This window comes from Lithohypha guttulata (genome assembly GCF_036872675.1).
Source record: "Lithohypha guttulata strain CCFEE 5908 chromosome Unknown scaffold_2, whole genome shotgun sequence".
In the NCBI taxonomy this organism is placed as follows: Eukaryota; Fungi; Ascomycota; class Eurotiomycetes; order Chaetothyriales; family Trichomeriaceae; genus Lithohypha; species Lithohypha guttulata.
The window spans coordinates 2,458,085-2,484,271 of NW_027042751.1; the positions used below are offsets into that span (position 1 = coordinate 2,458,085).

The 26,187-nt window shown below is 49.3% G+C and overlaps 9 protein-coding genes across 9 annotated transcripts; 4 read left to right on the plus strand and 5 right to left on the minus strand.

The window, feature by feature from the left end:
- Positions 1 to 1,495: 1,495 nt before the first annotated feature.
- On the plus strand, positions 1,496 to 4,255 carry CDC24 (Guanine nucleotide exchange factor for Cdc42p; the record flags this gene model as incomplete). Its single annotated transcript, XM_064897357.1, has 1 exon — positions 1,496 to 4,255. The coding sequence occupies one exon, from the start codon at positions 1,496 to 1,498 to the stop codon at positions 4,253 to 4,255; it is 2,760 nt and encodes a 919-aa protein (XP_064756307.1).
- Positions 4,256 to 5,245: 990 nt separating this feature from the next.
- LTR64_002995 (uncharacterized protein) lies at positions 5,246 to 6,382 on the plus strand (the record flags this gene model as incomplete). The annotated part of the gene is made up of 1 exon (XM_064897358.1): positions 5,246 to 6,382. One exon carries the CDS (start codon positions 5,246 to 5,248, stop codon positions 6,380 to 6,382), a length of 1,137 nt encoding a protein of 378 aa, XP_064756308.1.
- Positions 6,383 to 6,484: 102 nt separating this feature from the next.
- On the minus strand, positions 6,485 to 7,973 carry LTR64_002996 (uncharacterized protein; the record flags this gene model as incomplete). Its single annotated transcript, XM_064897359.1, has 2 exons — positions 6,485 to 7,446; positions 7,529 to 7,973. 2 exons carry the CDS (start codon positions 7,971 to 7,973, stop codon positions 6,485 to 6,487), a joined length of 1,407 nt encoding a protein of 468 aa, XP_064756309.1.
- An 840-nt stretch (positions 7,974 to 8,813) lies between these two features.
- Positions 8,814 to 10,619, plus strand: LTR64_002997 (uncharacterized protein; the record flags this gene model as incomplete). The annotated part of the gene is made up of 5 exons (XM_064897360.1): positions 8,814 to 8,922; positions 8,972 to 9,302; positions 9,350 to 9,494; positions 9,545 to 9,881; positions 10,000 to 10,619. 5 exons carry the CDS (start codon positions 8,814 to 8,816, stop codon positions 10,617 to 10,619), a joined length of 1,542 nt encoding a protein of 513 aa, XP_064756310.1.
- Positions 10,620 to 11,222: 603 nt separating this feature from the next.
- LTR64_002998 (uncharacterized protein) lies at positions 11,223 to 12,635 on the minus strand (the record flags this gene model as incomplete). The annotated part of the gene is made up of 1 exon (XM_064897361.1): positions 11,223 to 12,635. The coding sequence occupies one exon, from the start codon at positions 12,633 to 12,635 to the stop codon at positions 11,223 to 11,225; it is 1,413 nt and encodes a 470-aa protein (XP_064756311.1).
- Positions 12,636 to 13,309: 674 nt separating this feature from the next.
- Positions 13,310 to 15,197, plus strand: LTR64_002999 (uncharacterized protein; the record flags this gene model as incomplete). The annotated part of the gene is made up of 2 exons (XM_064897362.1): positions 13,310 to 13,994; positions 14,041 to 15,197. The coding sequence occupies 2 exons, from the start codon at positions 13,310 to 13,312 to the stop codon at positions 15,195 to 15,197; spliced, it is 1,842 nt and encodes a 613-aa protein (XP_064756312.1).
- Positions 15,198 to 15,485: 288 nt separating this feature from the next.
- LTR64_003000 (uncharacterized protein) lies at positions 15,486 to 16,202 on the minus strand (the record flags this gene model as incomplete). The annotated part of the gene is made up of 1 exon (XM_064897363.1): positions 15,486 to 16,202. The coding sequence occupies one exon, from the start codon at positions 16,200 to 16,202 to the stop codon at positions 15,486 to 15,488; it is 717 nt and encodes a 238-aa protein (XP_064756313.1).
- A 1,040-nt stretch (positions 16,203 to 17,242) lies between these two features.
- LTR64_003001 (uncharacterized protein) lies at positions 17,243 to 17,983 on the minus strand (the record flags this gene model as incomplete). The annotated part of the gene is made up of 1 exon (XM_064897364.1): positions 17,243 to 17,983. One exon carries the CDS (start codon positions 17,981 to 17,983, stop codon positions 17,243 to 17,245), a length of 741 nt encoding a protein of 246 aa, XP_064756314.1.
- Positions 17,984 to 22,871: 4,888 nt separating this feature from the next.
- MSS1 (mitochondrial splicing system protein) lies at positions 22,872 to 25,932 on the minus strand (the record flags this gene model as incomplete). Its single annotated transcript, XM_064897365.1, has 2 exons — positions 22,872 to 24,639; positions 25,355 to 25,932. 2 exons carry the CDS (start codon positions 25,930 to 25,932, stop codon positions 22,872 to 22,874), a joined length of 2,346 nt encoding a protein of 781 aa, XP_064756315.1.
- Between the last annotated feature and the right edge of the window lie 255 nt (positions 25,933 to 26,187).

Consider the following 26,187-nt stretch of genomic DNA (forward strand, 5'->3'; position numbering starts at 1 on the left):
ATCGAGTCCTGTCGGTTTCGGTGGTTGACTCTTGCACAAAGTCCTGGCCGACAAGGTCGACGGAGAAGTGTTCTCATACGATCATCTCGAGATAGGGCTAGAACATCGAGCTACTGTCGACGTCGTAGGTCAATCAAGTTGGACGCCCCGACTGCTGTCCCACGTAGCTGCTTCTTCATTCTGTCCTGAGGTCAAACCAGTCACACACACAGGACGATGCGTTCTACAGTATGTTCAAGGTACCGTTGAAGCGGGAGGAAGTACTGCAAACATCATGTCCCCATTCGCACCCTGTCAATGTAGCTGTTCATGCTTTCCGACCAGGGTATGGGGCTACTCGGGCGGAGTCCCCTGCTTGAAAAACGGGAGTGGCGCGCCTTTATGGTAGCGGACAGAATTGCTTCTCTGCAAGGCCAAGACCACGTGGTTGTGTTCCACTACGAGTCTGGATGCATGCTACAGTACTCCATAAACACTTTTATCCCTCCGTAGAAGGAGTATTTCTGCTCGCGAGATGGCAGTCGCTGAGCTTCTTCGTCTCTCAGACAACAAAAGCACGGCTGTTCGCACCGACTCTAGCGAGCTCAGACAGCATGGAAGAAAAAGGCTGATGCGCCCGACAAGAGCTAGGGCAGAAGTGCTAGTAAGAAAGCAGTTTAGTGTATCGAGGTCAGATGCTCCACTGCTGGGCGGAAGTCTCAAGCTCAACCTTGCGCGTGCTTCACTAGTAATTGGCTAGAGGACTGGCTTGATTCCACCGAGCAAAAGCCACTGAAAGGAGGAAGAAACACATCGGCCCGCAGGGACGGAATGGCACATAGTATAGATCTTGTACTCGTAAAAGCACTTGCTCGCTCAATGGCACATCATACCACTCTTCAACGAGTCGACTGCTGTTCTGCACGGTGCGAAAACCATTGACATCGAAACTGAAGATTAGAAGGTGAAGCTGTGCTTTTCCTCATTTGTCGGCTTACCGCGCGTGCACCTGCCAGCACTGCCAGTGGTTCTTTCGCGACTGGATTGGTTGTACAGCAACGTCTCACAATCATTCGCCAGGCTTTTACAACCTCATTCGCGCTGGCTAGTGCTACGCGTCCCTAAAATAGCAGAGGTCGGTGGTTTGGCTGGGGATCTCGAGATCTGGAGAAAGGTCTGTGCTCCCACTATGCCCTCGTCCTGCTCCTTGCTTCATCCTCCCTGCTCATGCGATCCAATATCCAACGGACGATTCACTTACTGACATGTCACACAGTTCGCCGCTGCTCACGAACCGGCTCGTATTCGAGTTTCCTGCTGCTTTCCAGCGCCATTTCTTCCTTCTGTATTGGCCGCTCTAGGACCGTCCCATTCCTTCGTCGCTTCACGCTCAGAATCACCATAAGTCAATTACCACTATAACAGTCGCTATATCTCATCTACAACTCAAGAACCGGTTCTGATGTTATGATCCAAACAAAATCAACATAATTGACCGCGTGCGACCTTAGTAGACATGCTGGCGAACCCGTTGAACCCCGTTAGCGATGCGCCCATGCTCGACAAGAACAACATTATTAACGTGCGGGAGGGAGAGTCCTTGTATCAAATATGTATCAAGCTGCGGAGGCGCCTGTCCGGCGTGCCAGGCTTCCAGCCGTTTCTGAACGAGATGGAAACGAGGGAAGAGGAAGGCTCCGACCCTGTTTCGTCGCTATGGCAGTGCTTTAGGACAGGTCTACCATTGCTTACGATATATAATGCATCACAGCCGGAAGAAGGGGAGCTGAAGGTTAAGCAGTCGCAGGTCCCGGAGAAGATAGGGAAAGAAGCTGCATATCTCTTTACAAAAGCCTGTAACCAGCAGATGAAAATTCCTGCCACCGAAATCTTCACCTTAACCGATTTGTTCAGCGATAACACTACTGGCTTTGTCAAGGTGACAAAAGTGGTCAATCGCGTGTTGGACTTGCTCAATATGAGTGGAAAGCTTCATGACTCCAGTTCGAGTGACATTTCAGATGTGGTGGACACTGCAGGAAATCCGATTCAAAGAGTTGGAAAGGAGATTACCAGACGCGATCGTATATTGAAAGAGTTGGTTGACAGTGAACGGCACTACGTCCATCATCTGCAAAACCTACAGGCAGTGAAGAAAGAACTTGAAGAGATTGGATCTGTGACTGGAGACTCGATTCACAACATTTTTCTCAACCTGAACAATCTTTTGGATTTTGCACAGCGCTTCCTGATTCGCGTCGAACAACAGCACGAACTTCCGGAAGAGGATCAAAACTGGGGTCAACTCTTCATCCGGTATAGGGAACCTTTTCGACAGTACGAGCCTTTCATTGCTAATCAGAAGAGATGTGAAACTACATGCGCCAAAGAATGGAGCAATATGGTTGCCTCTGCTCGCTCGCCGCTGATGCATCAGATGCTCGAGAATCCAACCGTCCTCAATGGTTTCTTGATCAAGCCTTTTCAAAGGCTCACCAAATACCCTCTTCTACTGAAAGACTTGGAGAAGTCAACAGAATCAGAAGACCTCAAGAAGGATATCAGCACAGCTGTCAGCATCATACAAGAGGTGCTCAATCAAGCTGACGCTTCAATCGACAAGGAGACTAGGGAAGACGCCGTCCTTGACCTTCAAGAAAGGGTGGAGGATATGAAGAATGTTAACCTAAGCCAAATGGGTGAACTTTTGTTGATGGGCACTTTCATGGTGCTGAAAGACGGCAGCATGAGACCTGAAGAGAAACAATACCATGTCTATCTCTTCACTCGGATTTTAATCATGTGCAAGGACATCAACATTCAGAAAGCGAAGAAGAAAGGCCTTACCGCGATTAGTGCCCGCGGTAAGCCCAAGATGTCGATAAAAGGCCGCATCTACTTCGCCAATGTATCCAACTTGAACATGCAGTCAACTCCTGGGAACTACGCCCTGAAGATTGTATGGAAAGGAGAAAAGGATGGACCAGGGACTGATGAGTTCATTATCAAATTTCGCAACGAAGATCTGCTGAGAAAGTGGTTTGAACTATGTCATACTCAAAGAACTTCCTGTCTGCTCGAAAAAGGTGGAGCCAATGCATCCAGTACTCAGTTGACCTCGCTCGCAAATATGGATCTAGTCAATCCGTACGCGGGGCTTGACGACGACGATGATTACAACAGACTATCCAGCACGACCTATGGCGATTCAGATTACAATATGAGCAGGAATGCCTCAAGTACCAGTTTGAGGCAGAGGTCTGCTACTGCTAGCAGTCAGGCCTCATCAAATCCCCATTTGTCCCAAGGTCGCATGAAAGGAATCAAGGGCGAATCGTTGAAACTTAACACCACACAGTCTCCTGCATATGTCGTGGGCGAGTCTTATTTCTCTCCCATCGACAAGGACTCGCCGCCTCAATCAGCTGTCACTGCGTCGACCAGGTCAAGTGCTCAATCGGCTTATTCTGGGTATCGCAATATTACCCCTGTCAACTCCCATGAACAGAATTATAGAAATACAGCCCCAGCAATGGGGCGAGATAACCCAAGAGGCAACCCATACTTGCCGAATGGTCGACATCCTCAAAGACCATCATTGCCACCTGGCAGTGTACATTCGGCTAACAATGTTTCCATGAACCGAATGCGTTCGGCGAGCAGTCCAGACATCCATCCGCAGGTGCAACAGAATCGCAAATATGGCGAAAACATCCCTGCTGTACCTTCAATACCTTCCTTTGTTTCAAAGCAGAAAACATCGACGACCAGAAATCACGATGGTCTACCACATCGGCTGGCCCCCGAATCGAATAGCAGACCGCAAATGGGTGGCCATGGCTACACTTATGATCCGTCATATTCAAGTGCAAGTGCAAGTGCAAGAAGTGCTCACAAGCCGCAACTCTCTCAAGATCGTATCACGTCAACTCCAATGACTACTGATAGCAACGGCATGCCATCTCAACTAAAGGCTAAAGTCCGTTTCGAAAGTAATTACGTTTCTATGATCATTCCAACCAACATCACCTTTCGTACGCTGACCGACAGGATTGATGCCAAACTTTCACGAGTTACACATCATTCAATCGCAAGCGGGAGTGTGAAGCTAAGGTATGAAGATCAGGATGGGGATTATGTACTCATCGATAGTGATGAGGCTGTAAATGAGGCCCTGCTCGACTGGAGTGAGACACATGCAGACGATGTCGGGCCTGGTGGCCTCAACGCGGAGATTATGTTGTTTGCGCACGTCAATGGAGACCATGGAGGTTGAGCGTTTGGCGTGTGTACCAGATAAAACTCACGCAGTGTCTGAAAGGGACGGTTCTCGACCTTCATCGACATCAACGGCGGATCGCACAAGAAAGCATCGAAGAATCAAGCTGTTCGAAGAACCCGTATGAGCCTACAGCAGCTTGTAGACAAATAACGGGCATCAACCCTGTTATCGACAAGCACTTAGAGACACGTCTGCAAGAAACGGGTCAACAACCAGTCCCAGTGAACCAGCATATGAGAATACGTATTGAGGAACGAAGGCATTGATACGAGAGCATGATAGGAGTTAGGGATCAGGGTATGTCAAAAACGGAGTTAAAATCTAAGTTCGTTATCTAGGTTGCGCAGGCGCCGGGACAGTATCTCTCACATTTAGTCGTAGTTTGATGGTGGTCAGTAGTGTGCCTTCTCGACGCTGCATGGTATGCTATGTCGTCAGAATCGGTGTTGCATCACGGGGCCACCTGTGCCTTCAACGTGATCGGCACTGGAGAGACAAAACGTGGGCGTTGTATAGAAAATAGGCTCAAGTCCATTAACGAATTGATGTCAATTGAGAATCACAGATGACTACAAGGTCATGTTTGAACGTAGATTTGTTCTGGTACGTAGCCATACTTTCGCTTTAGCTGTTGAACGTGGCTCTGTGACTTTTGACCGATATTTGAGTTGAAGAGCTTCAACAGGGGATCAACACCAGGCTAAACTGTATTCGTGCTACAAAATTCCTCCTCAGCCCATGGAATAACTCCCATTCCATGGACACTGGTCTCAACACCTCTACCGTCTCATATCTGATACTGTTGCTAGATCGTCGCGCTTCACTCGAAAAGCCCACCAGTCAACGAAAGGCTACGCACGATATATCGATCGAAGCACCATCTCGATACTCAAGACCCAAAGCCTGTTGCTTGTTGTCCCTATGAAACCACAAAAAACATAGGCACATTTTCTGTAGTACTAGACTTCCAACTCACCCCAAAAAATGTCACGAAAAGGCCCATCGACAATCGGCGTAGCCACCTTCGACACCGAAAAACTCCTCACAGACCCAGAAATCCATCAGAAAGCCCGAGACGCCCTCAGCCGTGACGACCTCCAATCCGCCATCAAAATAGCCTTTTCTCTCTCGGACAAGGACAAATACACGTACCACGCCTCATCAAGTATAACTCTCGAACAAGCACAGCAAGCAGTCAATGCCGGCGGCATAAACGGTCTATGTGCCTGGTACCCCAGCGCCGAGGTCTTCCAAAACGACGAAGATGGCTCCGAGAGGCGTAAACTCGAGTACCCGTCGCCAGCGGAAGTGCAGAACTACATATCCCTCTTTGACCCGTCGAAGTCTGGCGCGAATTTGCTGAAGGGTTTCAAGGCGAACGCCAAGAAGAATAGTTTACAGTCCGGGGTTGCTGAGAATTTACTCGCGAAACGATATGTCAGCCCAGAAGCCGGGATTGTGGTACCGAAGGCGAAGAAGGGGCATGCGAATGTGTATGCTGATTTTTGGGCGTGGAGCTGTATGTGTTTGAGGTGGGGTGGACCGAATGTGATGAGTGCGCAGACGTCGATTAGTCATGCTTGCTTGATTATTTTCATGCATCATTTTGGGTGTGTTTGTCCGAGTTATGAGAGTCTCGAGATTGTCAGGGCCGTGAGTAGAGGGAGAACTGTGCTTGATGTGGGAAGTGGGAATGGATATTGGACGTTTATGCTGAGACGTCATGGTGTTGATGTTGTTGCGGTTGATAATGGGCAGAGTACATGGCGAACGCTGTGGATTGAAGACACGATAAATGAGGATGGTACGCGGTATATCAAGCAGAAACGTAAAGGTGGGAAGGACGACGTGTTACTGATGGTTTATCCTGTTGTGGGACTTGAATTTACAGTCAGTGTGTTGGATGCGTATAAAGGGGACATTGTGTGTGTGGTGGGTACACAGAATGGGAATGGGTATACAGGCTTCCGAGACGAGATGATCGATTCTTGGATGGCCAGAGAGCGAAAGGACTTTGAGAGAGTCGTACAGGTGCCATTACCTAGCTTTGCTGGAAAAGATGATGCGCTGTTTGTATTCAGACGGAAACAGCCCAAGGAAGGAGTTGTGAGCAATACGTAGTGTTCATTGTCATTGCAGAACATAACAATAGCGCACTATGGAATCACAGGGACGACGGAACGGTTGGTTTGCAAGCACTCAGCATTTGCAGAACCTACTTGTTCACCACCTCAACATGGAACTCCATTGTCGAAGGAAGGATTCGACTCCAGCAACGAACTGAGATACGTGGGCATCAGTAATCTCAATGCTCAGCGCAATGAAGCCTCTCTGGGCCATGTAAATACCGTGCTCAAGCATATGATGCCAGAACAAGCCCTGCAAAGATTCTCTATTCGGTCCGGCAAAGTGTACGCACATCAGACTACCCACCCCCTTGATGAACATTTTCGGTGGCCTCCTGGGATGGGCTTTAGTGGGATCGTGGGGAGAAGAGTCTGTAAGAGGTGCGCTTGGCACGATTCCAAACCCCGACGGCAGGTGATGAGCCAGAAGCTTTTCCACCTCCAAACGCATCAAGTCACCGAGGCTGTTCAAGGCATGTAAGCGCTCAGGTGTCAGGATGCTGGCACCAGCTATCCCCGCCTGCATAGTGAAAACGTTGTTGTTGAAAGTGCCCGGATGTTCCAGCTGACCTTGCCGTGGATCATAAAGAGACATGAGGTCTGCTCGACCACCGAAAGCTCCAAACGACATGCCACCTCCTAGGTACTTGCCCAGTGTAGTTAGATCGGGGAGTACACCGTATATGCTACCGAAACCGTGATATGACAAGCGTGAAGACATGACCTCGTCGAAAATGAGGATGGCTCTATGCTGTGTCGCCAAGTCACGAAGGGTCTGGAGAAATTCATTGGTAGCGGCAAAACAACCACCGCTGCCGAGCATAGGTTCAACCAGAATGGCGGCCAGGGAATCTTCGGGTATTGACGAGACAAGGCGCTTGACACCTTCGACATCGTTGTACTGTCCCACAATAAAGTCGTGAGGTAGGTTAATGCTTGGCTTGCCAGAGGGTGCTCGACCTGAGATCGTACTGCCATGGTAGCCCTTCTCGAAGAGCAGGACGCCCTTCTTATAATCACCGTATTGCTTAGCAACAGCAATGGCTGTAGCAAGTGCCACTGTATTGTTTGTCAGCTCAAGGGTATTGGATGCATGCATATCATCAGATGAGTTTCGGAAAAGGTACGCAAAACGACTTACTCATGTTAGCCTCAGTACCTGAGTTCACAAATCTGACAAGCTCAATACCTGCAAATCTCGAGCACAGGATCCTGGCAAGCTCCTGCTCGGATTGGCTGTGTGCACCGTAATTCCAGCCGTCATCCAGCGCCTTCTCGACAGCGGTACGGATGATGGGCGAATTATGTCCATAGATACCTGCTGTATATTCACCGAGGAAGTCTACATATTGGTGTCCGTCAGCAGTAGTCAGATAACACGACTGTGCGGAGTGTATAGTAAGCGGGAATGGGCTTGTGTGAAGAACAGTCCGTGTGTTACCGCCTGGCATGTACTTGCAGGCATCCTGGTGAGATTTTCGTGAGCGTGGATGAGCTGTTGTGTAGGCCTCTTGAGCTGCAGCGAGAGCAGATGTTATTGAAGAGGTATTAGTTGCCGGAAGCTCGGCTGCATCGATCGAGCCCATAGCGTAGTAGTGATAGGAGAAGCAGAAAGAGGTTGTACTATTGTGTCCTTCACTGGTTGTTCGATCGTTGGGTCTAAAATGCGACAGTTTGAAGCGCTACGAATGGTTGTTAGTGAAGTGCTGTTGTGGTACCCTACAGATTAGCTATTCTGCCAACGCTCAGTACCCTACAAATCCGTCTGAATCCTTGCCGAGATCCAATGTGTCATCTGAGATCTGACCTGGGCAGTAGACGCAGGGGACATTGTATGCTTGACAAGCCATCAATCTCGTGTCAGGACGGATATGTCCGGGCATTGCTCCTCGATCTCTGACTGGCAATAGGACTTCAAGCGGATCTGCAACGTGCATGGTCAAGCCTTCTTCTGGAATCGTAAGTCTTCGATCGTTTCAAGCAAACTCCCCATGCGCCACTGCATATAGCAGGTACATTTTGGGCACAGCTGAAAGGATAAGTGCCGCGTCCATAGGGAAACTACTGGCAAGCGTCATGCTCAAATAAGAGAAGCAACTTTCCAGCTGAATGTTAGCTCGTTTGAGAAAGTCCCTCATTGGCACATGGGCAGATTCATGCGAGACTGTGCTTACGGCTGATGCGCTGCTTGAACTGTCTTTTTCCGACTCACTCTATAAATTTGGGTCGACTTCTCAGCACCACCCTCAAGCTCTCGTTCCCATTACCGCTGTTGTCTGTGAGCTGTACTCCGTAATTAGGCCTAGAGCTAAGCCAAGCACGCCTAAGGCTTGGCTTTTGCACCAGACCGACCTCAAGGATTCCTCGGCCAATTGCGGGACGAGCACGACAATTGCTTGGTACGGAAACTACCACTTACCTTGAATATGAGTTTCTCTGGTCGTCGCGTATCCGTCCTTCGTACGGCTTTGGGGACATCGTCGGAAGGACAGCGAAGAGGGTCAATCGCCAAACTGCAGGAACCTTCAGCTAATGGTATGAATGTCGCATATGACTACTTGCACAGTGAGCTAAATTGACGTAGAGCTCGCCTCACCAGTCCATACTGAGTTCCGTGCGCATCCTGGACACAAAGCCGTCCATGCTGGTCTTGACCAAACCCGTTCAAGCACTGGCGTAGTATGGTGCACAGAACAAGCACAGAAATATGGCTTCGCCGAGCATCCTGAGCAATGGGCCAACCTAGGTCAAGGTGCTCCAGAAGTTGACGATGACATTGAAGGCTGTTTCAAGAGACCTGAAACTATTCCATTGTCTATGAATGGTCGTGAGTACGGGCCAACAGCTGGGATCAAACCACTTCGAACCGCAGTCGCGAACCTCTACAATGAGAATTACAGGAAAGGAAAGCTTAGGTAAGAACATTCGAAGGCAATAGTATTACTGGACTGACATGGAATAGCAAATACACGTGGGAGAACGTATGTATCGTCCCTGGTGGTCGAGCTGGCTTGATCAGAATTGCTGCTGTGCTTGGTAATGCCTACGTTGGCTTCTTTATTCCAGACTACACGGCATACAATGAGATGCTGAGTTTGTTCAAGAATGTGAGTATCCTTATTGAAAACCTGGAGTAATACGCCTAATCAGCTTTCAGTTCGTCGCCATTCCAACTCCCTTGTCCGCCAAGGACGGCTACCACATCCATGCAGACAAGATTGCGGAGGAGATTGCTCGGGGCACCTCAGTCATCCTTACTTCTAATCCTCGCAACCCCACTGGCCACTCCCTTGACTTAGACGAACTTGCTGAGATCCAAGACATCTGTCGTGATAGGGCAACTATCATCTTTGACGAGTTTTACGCCGGGTTCCGCTACGATCATGACTGTGATGGCAGCACAATTTCAGCTGCAGCGAACGTTGTGGACGTAAACGATGATGATGTGATCATCATCGATGGACTTACCAAACGCTTCAGACTACCTGGCGTAAGTACGCCCCTGGCCCTTTGTACAGCGACGGTTGCTAATTGTTTTCAAGCTGCGTGTGTGCTGGTTGATTGGCAAGTACTTCTATACTATGCATGCTGTGCCCCATTAATACGAAGCAGGACCGAAAGAATTCATCAGTGCTCTTGGAAGCTGTGGCTCCTACCTAGACGGAGGTACAAACGTCCCCTTTCAAGAGATGGCTGTTTCCATGCTCGACCCACCCAAAGTCGAAATCGAGATGAAGGCTTTGCAAACGCATTTCAAGATGAAGCGCGACTACTGCCTGAAGCGACTTCAAGAAATAGGGTTCAGCAAGGGCGACCAAGACATTCCCGACTCGACCTTCTACATCTGGCTCGACCTGACCACACTCGATCCTCCCATCCCTGCCTCATCGGGAGCGGACATTTCCAACGGCCTCAGCTTCTTTGACGCTCTACTGAAAGAGAAAGCCATCGTTGTGCCAGGCATATTTTTCGACCTCAATCCTGCCAAGCGACGAGACCTTTTCGACTCGCCATGCCACCACTTCGTTCGAATCTCGTATGGTCCAAAGATGGAAGTCCTCAAGCTAGGCATGGATGCTATTGAAAGAGTTGTCAAGAAGGCAAGGGGTCAGATGGCCATGTATGACAACGCTGTAAGCGACGAGCCTGGAAGCCCAAAAGCAGTCAGACGTCAAAGAGGCCCCAGTCACTCTAACAGAGGTCAGGGCGGCGATCCTTACATCCATAGTTGAGCAATTTCTGGTACGTCTTAAAGGTGGCTTGGGCTCGAGGTACTAGCAGAGTGCGGACATTCAATTGTTGCAACGTTCGTCGTGACGGCCTCTGCTCGTCGGAGACGAAGGCTCTCTTGTCATGAATAGATGGTCTCTTGCAATGAGCATATACACGTAAAGCTGGCTGGTACTCAAAGACCTCGACAGAAGCCCACAAAATTGGTCATTCGTGGCCGGTCGTTGCGATGGATGGAGGAAGCTTAACACATTTATTTCATCTTGTCTTCCTCATGTTGTCAAAGTATGTACTACTTGCGCTGACTAGCTTGTTGCTCTGGAAAAAATTTGTCGTGCCCAATGCTGTTCCAAAGTGATGTGAAACATAATATTCTCTTCTGTCATTCCACTCCTCAAGGAAGTACTGCAAGCTCTCAAGACGTTCGGCGGGTTGAAGCCTAGTAGCGGAGAAGCTTCCAGTCCAGCGATTCGGCCTGGACCTGTTACTTGTCAGGTATAGTTCTGTGCTGGCCGATGGCGATAACGAATGTTGTAGAAAAGCTGAAACGCTCGACTTTGTGTAGTGAAGACACATATTTATATTTTCGAAGTGTACTTGTTGTCTCAGCCGAAAGCTGCTCGAAGCAGTGCAGATCTCTCCTCATCATCGATATTGAAGCTCATCGAGGTGTCATGGTCGACTACCGAAACAGCAGCATGCTGTGTCGTAGATTTGTTCGTCTTCCGCCGCTTCTTCTTTGGCTGGGTAGGCTTGACGACTTCTATTACGCTGTCTTCTTTATCAACGAACCCCGTCACCGAATTTTCCGGGTCAGTGATCCGACTCGATGTACTGATTGTACTTGTTTGCTCTACTTTAAGAGCTTTTCCTGCTTGCTGTGCCTTGTCGGCCTTTGTCTGCCTAAGTTGCTCCTCTTCTTCGTACTGCTCAACAATGCACTGCTTGTCATGCTTCTCTTGCTGGCGGCTTCCACTAAACGTCGCCGCATGCTTCTTAGTGCGTTTTCTATCGTGTTCGGCTTCCCCCATAGCCCTCCGATGCAGCTTTTGCTGGTCTCTCTTGGTCAGTTGCCATTGTTTACTAAGCACATCTCTGTAGAATCTCGTGCGTGCTTCGATGAGCGCTATCTCCTGACTCGTATCGTGTAAACTTGTGACTCTTGCGAGTGCAATCTGCCGCGTTGGTGGTTCTTGTGCCTGTACTTTGACCTGATCGTTCGCTGAGGTTCTAGTTGCCATGATACCCCTCACTTCTCTGCTGCGCTGGAACAAGGTTATAGTACCTTTTATCTGGAGTACAGCACCGATCTGCACCTTGCACCTTACTTCGTCCGAGAGCTTGGCTACCTGCTCCATTTCCCCTTTTTCACAATCATCCTCTTTCACGTCCACTTCCTTCTGCTCTGGCCCGCTTTTCTGAGGCTTTTGGCACCTAACATCAATGGTCGAGCCACTGCTATCATCTATGGTAAAGAGCCAAAATCGTTCGAACCACTCCTCCAGGCTGACGACAATGCCAACCACCTGAACGAATTGAATAGGATGGTTGAGGTAGAATAATAGCTGAGCAGGATCGCGACTGTATCCATCTCTACTAGCTTGCCAGGTGTGCGTGAAACCTTCCTTTCTTTTCAGCTCGGTATGTATCTGATGAGCGGTCAGATTGACCCACTTGAAGTAGGTTGGGGAAGCATTATGAGTATAGGCTGGATAGAATGGAATCGCAGAGCTTTCTCCTGTCTGAGCAGGGCCATTTGGTAGTGACTTCAGAAGTCGTCGTTCTCCATCTTCTCGGGCATAGTTCTGACCATGAGAGTCGGTTCTGGCTATTACGAGGCACTGTAGCTGATTAGAGTTCTGCCACTTGCTGTTATTATTCAAACTTCGTGCATTACGTCCTATCTGTGCACCGCTCTGTTTGTTCTGATCTTGCTGTTGATGCTTTCGTGGCAACTTGCGCCCATCGATCATCGGCTTACCATCAGATTGAAGTTCCGGGGCGATCGAAGCTGGCATGTCAATATGGCGGAGAGTGGAGAAATTGACGCGCTGATGAACGCGTCGCGTCTCTTGAAAACGCTTGCCGGCTTTCAGGCTTGACTCTCTTTCTCAGGCATGACCTCAGGCAGGTACAATCGCTCTGCTCTATGCCGCTTATCGTCGGAATTTTTTCATCCAGTACGAACCACGGCGAGAAAGTGAAGTCGCCGCTCATCGATAAATTACAACCTCTTTCCGTTGCTTTCCTTGAGCAGTCCTTTTAATACCGGTTAAACGGCATCGTGCCTACTCAAATCAGCAAGTAATGATACAGTAAACATAGATGGACCAAGCTCAACAAGCATTCACCAGAGGCGGATACGACCCACAAACAGAGGACGACTCCACGACCTGCTGATAATGTTCATTATCACGCAGCAGCAGTGGTTAGAACATTACTGACGGCTGTTCCGCATATGTGGAGACATCCACTACCTGATTCATAATTCGAACTATCAGGATGTTGCCGAAATGCGTTCATTTCCTTTCTGATAGCCTCGCTTCCTCTGCTGAACATACCACGATGCCCACTCGTTCTCAGCAGCGTTCGAGCTAGGCCTTACAAACAGCAACAGCTTCTTTGCTTTCCCCAACCTGGCAGGCCGCAAGGTATGGATCAAAGAAAGCACCACAGCTATGACGACTCAGGTATGGCAACTACTGTGGCAGCTGCACATAGCCAAGTGGCAACAAACGATGACTCGCAAGCTTCCAGTACCGAGAGAGGCTCAAAACCAAATGTGTTGACAGTTTCACACGGTGATGACCACATACAGCTCGAGAAGGCCGCAACAAGACCTGACATACACGAGGTGTCACAGGCACATCCCACGTTGCTACGAACTACTACCAGCGGCACGACTGGCCCTCCTTTTTCGATCTTCACATCCACCCAAAAGAAGTTTATCGTCTTCATGGCTTCGTGGGCTGGCTTCTTCTCACCCGTTAGCGCAAACATCTACCTTCCAGCACTGAACCCTCTCGCCAGTTCTCTGAATGTTTCGTCTTCACTGATCAACCTGACACTGACATCATATATGGTGTTTCAAGGCCTTGCGCCTGCCTTTGTCGGCAGTCTTGCGGATAATATGGGCAGACGTCCAGCATATACTGTCTGCTTCATCGTTTATATCGCTGCTAATGTTGGGCTGGCACTACAGAATAGCTATGCTGCATTGATGGTTCTAAGATGTGTGCAGTCAAGTGGCTCTTCCGCTACAATTGCCATGGCAAGCGCCGTTGTGGCGGATGTTAGCACTCCAGCAGAACGTGGGTCGTACATGGGTTTTACCTTGGCTGGGTCTCTGCTTGGGCCAGCAATTGGACCAGTCTTAGGTAGGTACAGCATTATTCATCAGTGAACCTTACTAATAGATATCAGGAGGAGTTTTGGCCCAATTTCTAGGTTGGAGAGCAATCTTCTGGTTTCTGGTTATCTTAGCAGTAGCCTTCCTGACCATCTTCTTGGTGTTCTTTCCTGAAACAGCACGCAGCAAAGTCGGCAATGGCTCGATTCCACCAGAAGGATGGAACATGAGCCTGATGAATTACCTCGCCATACGTAGAATAAGGAGAGAGCAGATGTCCGACGACCACACCCCTGCTAACACAGAAACCACCGAGAGTCTACCCAAAAGCAAGAAGCGCTTCCCAAACCCACTAGCAAGTCTAGTATTGCTACTCGACAAACAAGTGGCCATCATCCTCCTCTACAACGCTCTACTATTCTGTGCGTTCTACGACGTAACAGCCACAATCCCATCCCAATTCGCCAAGATCTTCCACTTCAACGACCTCCAGATCGGTCTCTGCTTCATCCCCTTCGGCGTCGGCTCCATGCTTGCAGCCCTCGTCAACGGCCAATTCCTAGACCGCAATTTCGCCCGCTGGTGCAGAAAGCTCGACATACAAATCAAGAAAGGACGAGACATGGACCTGCGCAACTTTCCCATCGAGCGCGCCAGACTCGAAATCGCCATGCCAGCCATCTACACCACCATCGCACTAATCCTAGTATGGGGCTGGCTCCTCGAAATCAATGGACCTCTACCTGCCTTACTGGTAATCTTGTTCTTCACAAGCTTCAGCATGAGCATCGCTTTCAACGTCACGTCGACGCTCCTCGTTGATTTCTACCCGACTAAACCCGCGACGGCGACGGCGGCCAACAACTTTGTGCGGTGTCTACTTGGTGCGGGCGCGACGGCGGCGGTGCTGCCGATGATTGAAGCTATGGGGAGAGGCTGGACGTTTACGTTTTTGAGCTTGGTGCTGCTTGTGACGAGTCCGTTGGTTTGGTTGAATTTTCGGTATGGGATGAAGTGGAGGGAGGAGAGGAGGATGAAGGAGGAGATGAAAGCACGGATGAGTGTAGTGGAAGATGGGGGAGAGAGCATGAGCGGTAAAGTTAAGCTTGGGGGTGAGAAAGATGCAGATGCTCAAAAGAGGGAGCAGCCTGTGGTTGAAGGTGGTGCTCCTGAATTGGCGGCTGTGATGAAAGGAGATCACGGTAATGGAAGAGATGGGAAGAAGATGTAATAATTGAATAATATATAGTCTGTTATACCTGTTGTAAATGGCACTATGTATGACTGCTTTGCTGAATACCCCTTTTACTCCGCGAAAGAATAAAATTAAACCACAACGCCTGACCCTTCTTGTTCGGACCAATCAATAAACCAGAATGCGAGAGAGCACCAACCAACATACAGATAGAGTGCCAAGCGTTGCACTAGATCTGAAGTCCTCTTCTACCTCAACGTCGATTGGTGAGCTCCATCTCCGCCATATGTAACGCCAGCAACGAGTTATCCGACCGCGAAGGGACTATGAAAAGTCCTCCTCCTCCTCGTCAACGTACATAGGTCCATGAGCACCTCTGGAGCCCATGTTCTGCTTTCTTACTCCATCAAAGACATTCTCCACCAACGAGACATGTTGATCTCCTCCCAAAAATACGCCGTTCCACTTTTTACCTGCTCTAATGGTACCGAAGTCGTGAACTTTACCGAGAGGAGCAAGTAGCGGGTCCACATATGCATTCCCGCACAAAGCACTCCCACTACCATCCAAATAGATGCCTCCAAACTTGTGACCGCGCTGGCCTCCCTTGAGGGCGCCCGAGTCGATGAGCATCTTTAGCTGGGTATCCGACAGGCCCGACATTGGAGCTCTCCCCGCAGAGCTGATCCAACTTTGTGATACAGGAGGATAGGTCCTGATTGCATTGGGTGGGTGCCTGGGTGATGTTGGTTGTGGATATTCAGCCGTTGACTGATATTGGCTTCGCTGCGTTGCTCTTTCTTCTTCATCGATGAACATCTGCTGACGGGAATCATACGGGGTGACTGCGTAGCTATCTCGATCACGTCCTTCGTTGACATACTTGCCGTGGTGAGATTGTGAATGCTTGCGGATCGGAACACCGGGCTTGATTGACGGACTAGCCGAGGCGGCAGTAACATCTTCGGTACCACGTCGTGACATCGGCGGCGTGATCATGCCTGGGTCAGGGCGCATGCCGCCGACTGGTCGGGTTGGCATTTTGTTACGGTGGCTTGCTGCTGGACGTCGAGTCCTCGGGAGATGTGGAAGACGGTAACACCCAGTACCTGAATCGGCTACCTCGAAGATGCCGAGTCTGATGGTTGTTGCGCTGTGGGCAGATCTTTGCTGTTGCTGTGAGTGATGTGGTAAGAAGTATAGGCGCAAGTACGCTCTTTAAGCAAGGAAAGTGAATTGAGAGTTGGAACGACTGCGCCTCGATTAATACATTTTGATGAGTCAACTCGTAAAGACCGTAACAGGCACACCTGACCACCGACATCATTGTAGGCAAAATATGCGGCCTATGAAGTCCTAGGCTAAGCACTCGGTAGCACAGGCTATCGAGGGGCCAGATCGAAGGAAACCAAGCAGCGAACCACCGACATCCCGATAGCAAACGTTCCGCATGGCTGCAGGTCTTGAGCTGCGGGAAGTCGCAGCTTCATGAACTGTTCCTGCTCCTACTGCAAGCAGTGGCCTTGCCAACATTGCGCATTGTCGTCGTAGTCGCGATTGTGGAGTTTGTTTTGGAAGTGCGGCGGGAACCGGCATGAACCGGGCTAGTTCGAGTGGTGAAAATCGTCATCCAGGCCAACTATCCACTGTAGCATGCACAAAGCATGAATGCATTATTGTGAATCTCATGTTCAGAGTTGAGATAGAAGTCAGTTATCTAGGGGTGACAAAATGGTATATACGTTACGAGTATATGTATCCAAATTGTTGACTTTTTGTCGCGGCAGAAACACAAGGACGGCTGTGCCTGGTTAAGGAGAGATTCTGGCAGTGAGGGCCAAAAGACTGTATGATCCACAGGGAGGTTACTGCCACATCTGTGCGAATATCTACACGTTTAGAAAAGACCGAGATTTTGTGTGGAAACACCCGTGGTTTGTGCATTACCACAAACAGACTACTGGTGAATCAATTCGTGCAAACTACATATCTTCATCAATCATAACTTCGTAGCCTTGAATCCCTGAACATATCTGTGCCTGGGTGACACTGCCTCAGCTGACCAGATGCTCACTCCTTGTTCAGTCGTGGTTCCAAAAGCCCTTCATGTCTTCACTTGTAACATTACCATCGAACACTCGCGCCTTGTCCGAGGAGGTAGCATCTCCGTATTCGTGCTGACGCTCGAGCATGTTCGGCGCCGTCCTATCAATTACATTTCCTCTTACGACCCTTGAATTGCCGGAGGCGACGACATTCCCATACTTGTGGCCAGGTTTTGCAGCATAGGCTTGAGGCCGTTGACCGGGAAATGCTTGAAACTGGCCATAGTTTTCAAAGGTGCCCGAACCATAGCCAGAATCATTGTGCATCTGCGGAAGAGGGAATGGCTGCTGGACATACTGCGGATTCCGTGGCATCGCTGCAGGCGGTCCTGCTTGATAACGCATCTGCACTTGTTGCTGTTGTGCTTGCTGCTGGCGCTGCATAGCCTTCCACTTTCTGTACTCGGCCATCTCTTCTTGCTCTTCTGTGGCACGATCAATATACTCTGTGCTTCCATGCGATTGTCCAGCAGATATCGGAACAGGATATGGAGAGGTTGTCAGTGGTGATGGCGAAGCGAATTGCTGACCACCATGATATATGGCCATCTGGCCGTCTCCAAAATTGGGAGACGCAGAGGACATCGGATTGAAAGGTGGCAGCCGTCCTGACGCAGGTACACCATTTTGTATCATCGGTGAATTTATCGTGCTCTTCGTACTAGACGGCGGCGACAGCTGGCCATAGCGTTGATCAGGTCTCGAGTAAGGATTCATATCACGTACTTTGCACGGACAATCGCAAAAGTGCAGGCAAGTCTGAGGAAGGGAAAAGACTTTCCTCAATGCTATGGCGTGACGAGTACTTCTCGGGATGAACAGCAGAGGTGTCGCTCTGGGCAGGCTGAGTCGCAATTTGTACACCTTGGCCGGGGGGTTAGGCAAACTCGAGTCAAGACGATCAGCTCAACTCATGGTGGGGATGAAAGTGCTTTAAGCCAATTAAATGTGAGAATGCGATACATTTACGGCAGAGTACGCCTGGTCAGGCGCTCTGGTGGCAAAAGGCGACCTGACGGCTAGCTGCACCATCTATCTACTATGCTTGTACTCGCAGTATCTGCTGCCTCGACTCAAGATGGCGAGGTCCTGTATCTTGCAGACAGACTCGTAGCATGCTACGAGCCGAGAACCTTCGATGCCGTTACTGTACAGTCGGGTTTTTGGCGAAGGCGCGAACGTGATGTTCCGTCTTCAACAATCCTCAGAAAGGGAAAACTTCAAGTCGGTAGGCCTACACTGAGAAGTAGGTCACCTGCCGTGGACGATAAGACTACCGCAGGTTATATGAAGGGCAGGAGTTCTTATTACATGCGCAGGAGCATAGTTATCGAGGGCCATGGCATAGCCTCATGGAACTTTTGTGCCTACACTCCACTTCACTCCGAGCCTTTTTGCACCTGGACTCTCGAACAAACTTTAAAGGCCCACCACAATGAGTTGATCTTGGCACTCCACTAGTGTGTTCCACGCGGTCGCACACTTATTGTTATCGGTGTGCGACCCCTCTCAGTTAGTTTTAGTATCCATCATAGTTGAATACGATCAGCATTCCTAGTCAATGCCGACACTTTGGCGGGACCAACTTTCACGAGGCAATCGTTAATTCACGTGCAGTCTTCGCCAAGTCACCACGTGCATGTAAGAGCTCGAGCAAAAAGCAATTGCGAAATGAGATTAGGTGGTAACGATATTGTTGTTGACGTAGCGAGCACTGGGAAAGCCGTGCAAACAGTTCTGTTCGAGTCAACTATGTATGCCACCAGATTATTTTGCGCATCATCTAACAGCTATTACGCCATCAATTTATAAGCAGTCTCGAGAACGGCACTCGAAAGCTATAGTCGTACGCTGTCTCTTTCCATGAGTCTCTGAGATGCAAGAAATGTGTTGATGGTCTCTGATTGTGAGATCTAATCCAGGCCACGTGGTAGTGACGTTCTGCATAGAGAGTCGAGCTCCGAAGTACTGCAGAGCTTAACTGGCGGTAAGAAGTTGAAGGTGAGAAAACGTGGGCCCGGAGGAAGATAGTGAATGCATTGACTTTTTGACAGCGAGTTGCGGCTTACGGATTAGAGTTTCTCCGCATCGACTTACTGATCAGGATATCGCTTCTCTTTACAGCTGACCATGAGCGTTACTCGCAGAAACTAAACATGCAACGACGACATCATGAGCGATCCACATCTCATACGCTGGTGCTGCTTAGCAAAGTCAACCTGTAGGGTCCTCAACTCAGAAAAGCAGTAGGTGAAGACAGATGTAGTTTTTCTGCGTGAGTGATTACTACCAAGCAGTTAGCCTTGCAGACACTGCGACAGCACCCGTGGGTTGTGCACGAACAGATCCAACTTTAGATACTCTACATAGCGTGGGACTTGTCCGTGGGCGCACGTACCATTGCAGAGATTTGACTAGGTCAACGTCCGATGAAACCGGTATAGACACCTTGCTACGTGCCTGTCACAATGTTTCAAACCCGTTGCTGATTGAAATCCCTGCGCCCTGCTCTATGGTCGGTCCTGCCAAAGATTTGGGTCAAGATGTGCGAATCTCGTCGAGGATACTCGAATGCAACCTAGTGTATCCCGGGAGTAGCCTGACTAATTCGCAAGACCTCTCCCTGTGAAAACGAAGACGACGAAGTATTCCCAGTACCATGCCAAGCGGGAGCTCCTACTGTTCCTCATTGAAGTCTTGTCTTTCGAGTCATTGTCGGAGTGCCTGATCAAGCAGGCACGATCACTGAAACGGTCGTCACCAGCTTCTCACGCGTAGTATTGGTCCATAAGTCTTGAATTCAATGCAAGATGACTGCAGAACTCCCAAGCTGACAAGGCAATCCACCGTCTTTTGGACCCCAAAATAGTTTCCAGCTGCCAACGACTCTCGGCGTTGCACTTTTGGGAATGGTCGACATGCGCAATTAAAACTTCCGAAGAAGAATCCACATGGCCGTCAACCATTCACGTTCATCCTACCTTCGTTCTCTGACCCGAAGTTCGTCAGTTACATCGTCGTCCCTTACTGTGCTGCGCATTGCCTCAATAATGACAGCATCTTCAATATTCCGAACAGATGTATATAGCTTCCTGCCAGATCTCTCACAAACATGCGCTCCTGTCTCATCACACAGACTAACCTTCTTCAAGACTATCCTTTCCTTACTGTTTACTACTCTCAGCAGTGCTAAGACCCTATTTGAAACACAACACCAAATCGACAGCAACAAAATCAATAGTACAACCAATATTCCAATTCTCTCGAGGCACGCACAGACAACGCCTCATCCACTGCAGTCTTTCTTGCAAATCTGAACTCGAAGTTCCGATCTGCTACGGTTTTCACACAATTGTCTCGGGTGTAGTCCAAAGAGTTTCATTTGTTCGACACATCTACAGAACCTCATTTCTTTTGTTCGATCGGCTCAAGCCCTCATCTACAGAGAGCCGATCCCATTTCCTATCTGTCCTGTTTCTTTTCTTATTTGCTTTGTCATAATTTCTTCTCTCTCCGTCAGAAAGGAAGAACTGACCAAAACAACTTCTACCTTGGCCAATACACCTTTCTCAAGCTCCAACACAACAGCATCATCAGCAATGGCAGCAGGACGAGGCGGCTACAATGGCCCAATGACTGCATCTCCTCTCGACCTCGGACGTGGTGGCTATAATGGTCCAGCAGCCTCAATTGTGGACGCTTCCGGTCGTGGAGGGTACAATGGTCCTACACCTGCTGCAGACTTCGGTCGAGGTGGTTACAACTAAGGTGTTCGAGTCTATTCCATACGAACGACCTTAGGCCGAGGAAAGCCACCACCGAAACACCCAACATTCGTTCTCTACTGGATTCAAGCATAGCAAGCGACGGCGTTTCTCGATTTTAAGGCATCTTTGACAGCATAGCCACAGCGTTTACACACCTTTTTGCAATTTGTTCTTCGCAAAGCATAGCGACGGAGTTTTCTCATCTTCCGGATCCAATATACGAACACTTGATGTTCGACAGTAGTACTCGACACAGTCTCAACCACTGTACCAACAGCACACCTGAACAGACAATACCTCAAAGGTCTCTTATCTCGACACGATCACTTCAATTGACAGCACACCAGAGTCCGGGACTCGAAGCACGCATCTTACCCTCCGGAAGGGCAAGACACCGCTTCTGCGTACCATTAACGTGTATCAACAGCATAAATCACGGCAGGTCCTTGGTTGTATTAACAGAATAATATACACTCGTTATGTACCACAAAACGCTAGATCTGGCTAGAAATAATGATTACAGAGGGTACAGCATCAGATAGAAATAGACAATAGAGATAGACAAGATACCATTACTGCAGGAGTTCACTGTTGAGGAGGAGATGTGTTTTGATGTTATCAAGATGTATAACAGGTAGCGATCAAGGTAGTCAATGACAATTTCTCAATATTATCGAGGTTTCATCAATATATGACAGAGGTTTCTTACAGTCGCTTCGAATTATACAGCTTCCTAGGTTGAGGCTCGACAGCTGTGATATTGCGCTTCGAAAGCCTGGGAAAATGGGGACGCCAGCACGGGGCAGTCCAATAGTTGATGGCAGTGTCCAGGGACAATTGTCCGCAGCAAAGGTGTTGATTCATTCTTATCAGGCGTATGTTGCTTTATCGCGGTGATGCATTATTTGCCTACACAAAACCTATTGCGCAACACACAGTCAGTCTCTAGTCTTGCCCAAGATTGTACAAAAACAGTAAGTATGTGGCAACGAGCAAGCAGGGTATCTGGGCGGACAGCTTGCAGCACACGGCCCCTGAGTATATGGTAGCACCAGCCTCGCCAGGAGTTTAGTTGGGGTGGTTTGTGGCCAGTGCTCACAACTCTGTGCACCAGCGAATTGCGAACAACATCCATCGCAATCCTCTTTGCGCAATGTCTGGTATCGGAGTGTTGAGACCAGTATTGAGCAAACACCAAGCGCAGCCAGGTGCCGAAGATCCTTGCATACGATCGTCGCCAAGGCCTGTCGGGTCGATCATACAAATGTTCGTGTCAGCCTTGCACAAGGATACGTCGGGTGTGACGGGCACCCTGTTCTTGTAGACTATGTAGGACCAGACGTCAAATTTGGTATTTATGGCACCCAAAACAGGCAGTGATGAATTGAGCATCCGAATCGAGTCAACCATTGGAAGCTCCCTTGTCAGTGCCTATACCAATTCACATGCCGCGAAGTGGTTGTTCTGAGGAAGAACGCAAAGGTTCGCATGGTTGTAGGTGTGACAGACTAGTACTCCTTCGGAACTAGGTTCCAAAAATATTCAGCCGGATTGGTTAGCTATCTTCCCAATTGGGTGACATAGACGTGAGGAGAGCCAGATCACTGTCAAGTCAATTACCCGTCAGGCATGTGCAGCACTAAAACGAATGTGCTGTTGCAGTTGTGGAGCTGATCAGGTACTGGGACGACTCATCGGATGGCTTGGACAGTTTGGCTGCGAATTGCCAAGCCACACTCGATGCATCCCCAACGTTGCACGTTGAAGCAGATATTCGCGAAACGTGCTTATTGTGGAATAGGTACTGAAGCAACAACACGGGGAGAAAAAGAAGTGACTTACTTTTCGAAAACCACGCCTAGGACGTCTTCAACGTCTGCACCTGAAGAAAGTCCATCCCCTCGACCTATCAGCTTCGCTAAGCAATTCGCTGCATGTCGTAGATGCTCTGCGGCAGTCACAACATCAAATTCGCCATCGAGATCGATATTTTCACTGAGTTCAGCGTTCTCTGCGTGAAAATGCGGATTCTGAAGGTGTTTGTGTGATTGTCGCATCGCTTCACTGGTGTGAAATTGTTCACGTATGTCTTCAATTTGACCCACGATGTCTTCGTGGTTGTCGATATGGTAATCTTGATGTTGTGGCTTGCGCTCTGTCTGCAACATTTCAGTTGTGTCGAAATATTCTCCGCCATGGGAAGACTCTCCTGGCCCGGTCATCACCTGAGCGCTCGCTTCAACTAACAGATGTGAGTGCGCGTTGGGCAGACTAATGCTGAGAAAGTCCTGCAGATGTGTCAGACATTGTCGCAGAGCCTGACCTTGATGATGTGTAACATTGAGACTCGCCGCCCAATAGCTCTGAGCATCGGCTGCTGACATCTGTGTCGTATCGGAATTAGGCAAGCTTGCGACTGCTGCAGTCATGGAAGAAAGTTTTTGGACCAGACCAGCAATGAACGTCTGCAACCCACCAGCATCTGATTCATCAGGAACAAACAAGTCCGCATCTTTGCAAGAAATGCAGAAGACTTCGTTGGGGTCTGTATCGGGGAATGTGTCGATAAGAGATGAAAGGAGCCTAGAAATTGAGACCTTGTGGCGAGCTGTCTGGGACTGCAGTAGGTCAATCTTGTTGACGACAAAGAGCATGTCCTTCCTGGATGTGCGACATTGCCGAACAGCAGAGACGAGTTCCTCGTTGATGGCCAGTCCGACGGTGCCCTCTGGCGTTTCTTGAAGAGAGATTAGGACGAGAATGAGGTCTGATTGTAGGGCTCGCTCCCGAGCTCTGCGCATGCCCTCTCGTTCTATTTCTCCTATGTTGACGTTGGCTGGGAAGGTCGATGGCTTACCAGCTTGTACGGCGGCAGCAGTGTCTGTATGATCTGATCGAAGACCAGCCATATCTCCTAGTCGCACAAGCCATCCTTGAAGGTCAATGTTGACATCAACAATATCCCTAGTCGTACCCTCTTCCGCCGATACGATAGCAGCTTCACGGCCAACGATTCTGTTTAGCAAGGAACTTTTGCCTGCATTTGGAGCACCAAGCAATGCTACATTGATACCACTTCGAAGCAATTCTCCTCTTCCAGAGTTGAGGATGTGAAGCTCCAGTTGGCTTTTCAGATCCAGTACCTGCTTTGAAACACTGCTCATGAACTCCGCCGGACTCTCGTCAAAGTGCTGGTCCTCTGAGAAATCTATCAGAGCCTCAAGCTCACCGCGAGCATAGAGTAACATGCTACGCCATTGTCCGTATCTTTGTGTCAAGGCACTAGCAGCACCACTTACAGCAAGTCGACGCTGCTGCTCTGTTTCAGCTGCTAGAGCTTCGCCTAGAGCTTCAACTTCTGTAAGGTCGATGCGACCATTATAGAAAGCACGTTTTGTAAACTCTCCCGCCGCTGCTGCTCGTATGACATTCTTTTCAGGTCCAGAACACTCTGGAAGTGCTTCAAGGATACTTCGAACTATTGCTGGACCACCATGAACATGCAGCTCAAGCACGTCCTCGCCTGTAACAGAATTCGGGGCTGGGAAGTACAGCAGTAAGGCGCCGGTATCAAGGACCCTGGTGTAGTCTGACGGGCTGCGAAGCCTGCGTAATGTGGCAGTTCGAGGTATGGGAAGAGGCTTGCCTGGGCATAGCTGTTTGTAGATGGAGAGACAGGAGGGTCCTGATATCCGGACCACAGCTATGGCGGATCTTCCAGGCGCAGTGGACAGCGCATAGACCGTGTCGTCTGTATCAGAGGTAAAGGCATGCGAATCGTGATGGAGGCATCTCAGTAGAGGTTTCTTAGAGAGAGGCCGGACTGCATCAGTAAACCTTGCAGCTTGTAGATGGTTTCTCGAGGAGTTATAAGCACGAGGACCAGAAGTGATGCGTCCAGCAATGCTCGAGCATCGCAGTGTGCGTCCGAGCGTTTGTAGACGCTGCATACAACGTGAATGCTTTAAAGCTATCGCAAGAAATCGAAATTGATGATAAAGTCGCACAAGAATCACGTGCATCTACAGTTGTAGCGGAGCGGAACTGAAGTTGCTTGCAACCAGTGACGAGGACAAGCCACTACCTGTAATGAACCAATCACAGTGACATTAGACATCTACTAGAAGGTATTCTGGTCCTTGTCGAAGTGATACATCTTGAGACTGAAAGCCTTGAAACGCCTTTTCACCACCCCTCCCATCATCGAACCACTCGTGCTACTGACATAGTCAAATCTTCGAGTTTATCCGCCAGAGCTGATCACGCCCTATAAGTCAGTCAACATTTTCAAGTTGGATGCTAGTTAGCTAGGGTGACTTACAACAGCGCCAGCGTCAAGTCACCATGGATGTGGGCCTTCAGCTCAATCTCGATATCGAGGTTTAACTCTATCCTCAGTTTCAGTCCGTCCTGTTCCATAGGATCCGGCGCGTTTGTCTTCGCATCGACTCCTTGTGTCGTTTCATATGGTTGTCTTGGAGGAGGTCCTCGCCATGGAATCTCGCCTCGCATCATTTTTGCATATGTTACAGGTCCCATCATGCCCTGCGAAGCAGGTTTTATCCAGTCAAAAGGTTGAGTCTCTGTGGTGTCTCGAGGCTCAGGATTCTTCAGCCATTGTGATTTCGGTGCATACCCCTGCTGGACCTCCTCGTCTACCTCTTCTTCCTCAGGCTCTTCCTGCTCCTGGACGGCTGCCATTGACTGTGCTTTAGCTTTGCCAGCCTGAGCCTTACCCTGTCCTTGACCTTTTTGTCGTTGGTTCTGCCTTCTGCGGCGTCGAGACGCTGATCTTGACCTGGATTCATAGCCCTGATCTTCTGATTGATCTGAATTTGTCCGTTGAGGTGCTGGTGGTCTTGACTTCGACTTGCTGGGTGTGCTTTCTGAATCCGCCATGTCTCCAAGTCTTGGATTGTAGGATTTGAGCAAGCAAAAGTATGGTAACGACTTCGAACGTGGTCGTTGGTACGAAGTATCGAGACTAAGTCAGAGGAACAAGGCACGTCGCAGCGGTACAGTACATGTCAACTACGAGCTACTACATCATGGCTGACCAGGGTACAATGCACAAAGCTCCTCGTTCCAGGACATTGCTGTAAAGCGGCACGATGTGTATGCAGACTGCCACATTTCCGTTCCGATCCTCGATCA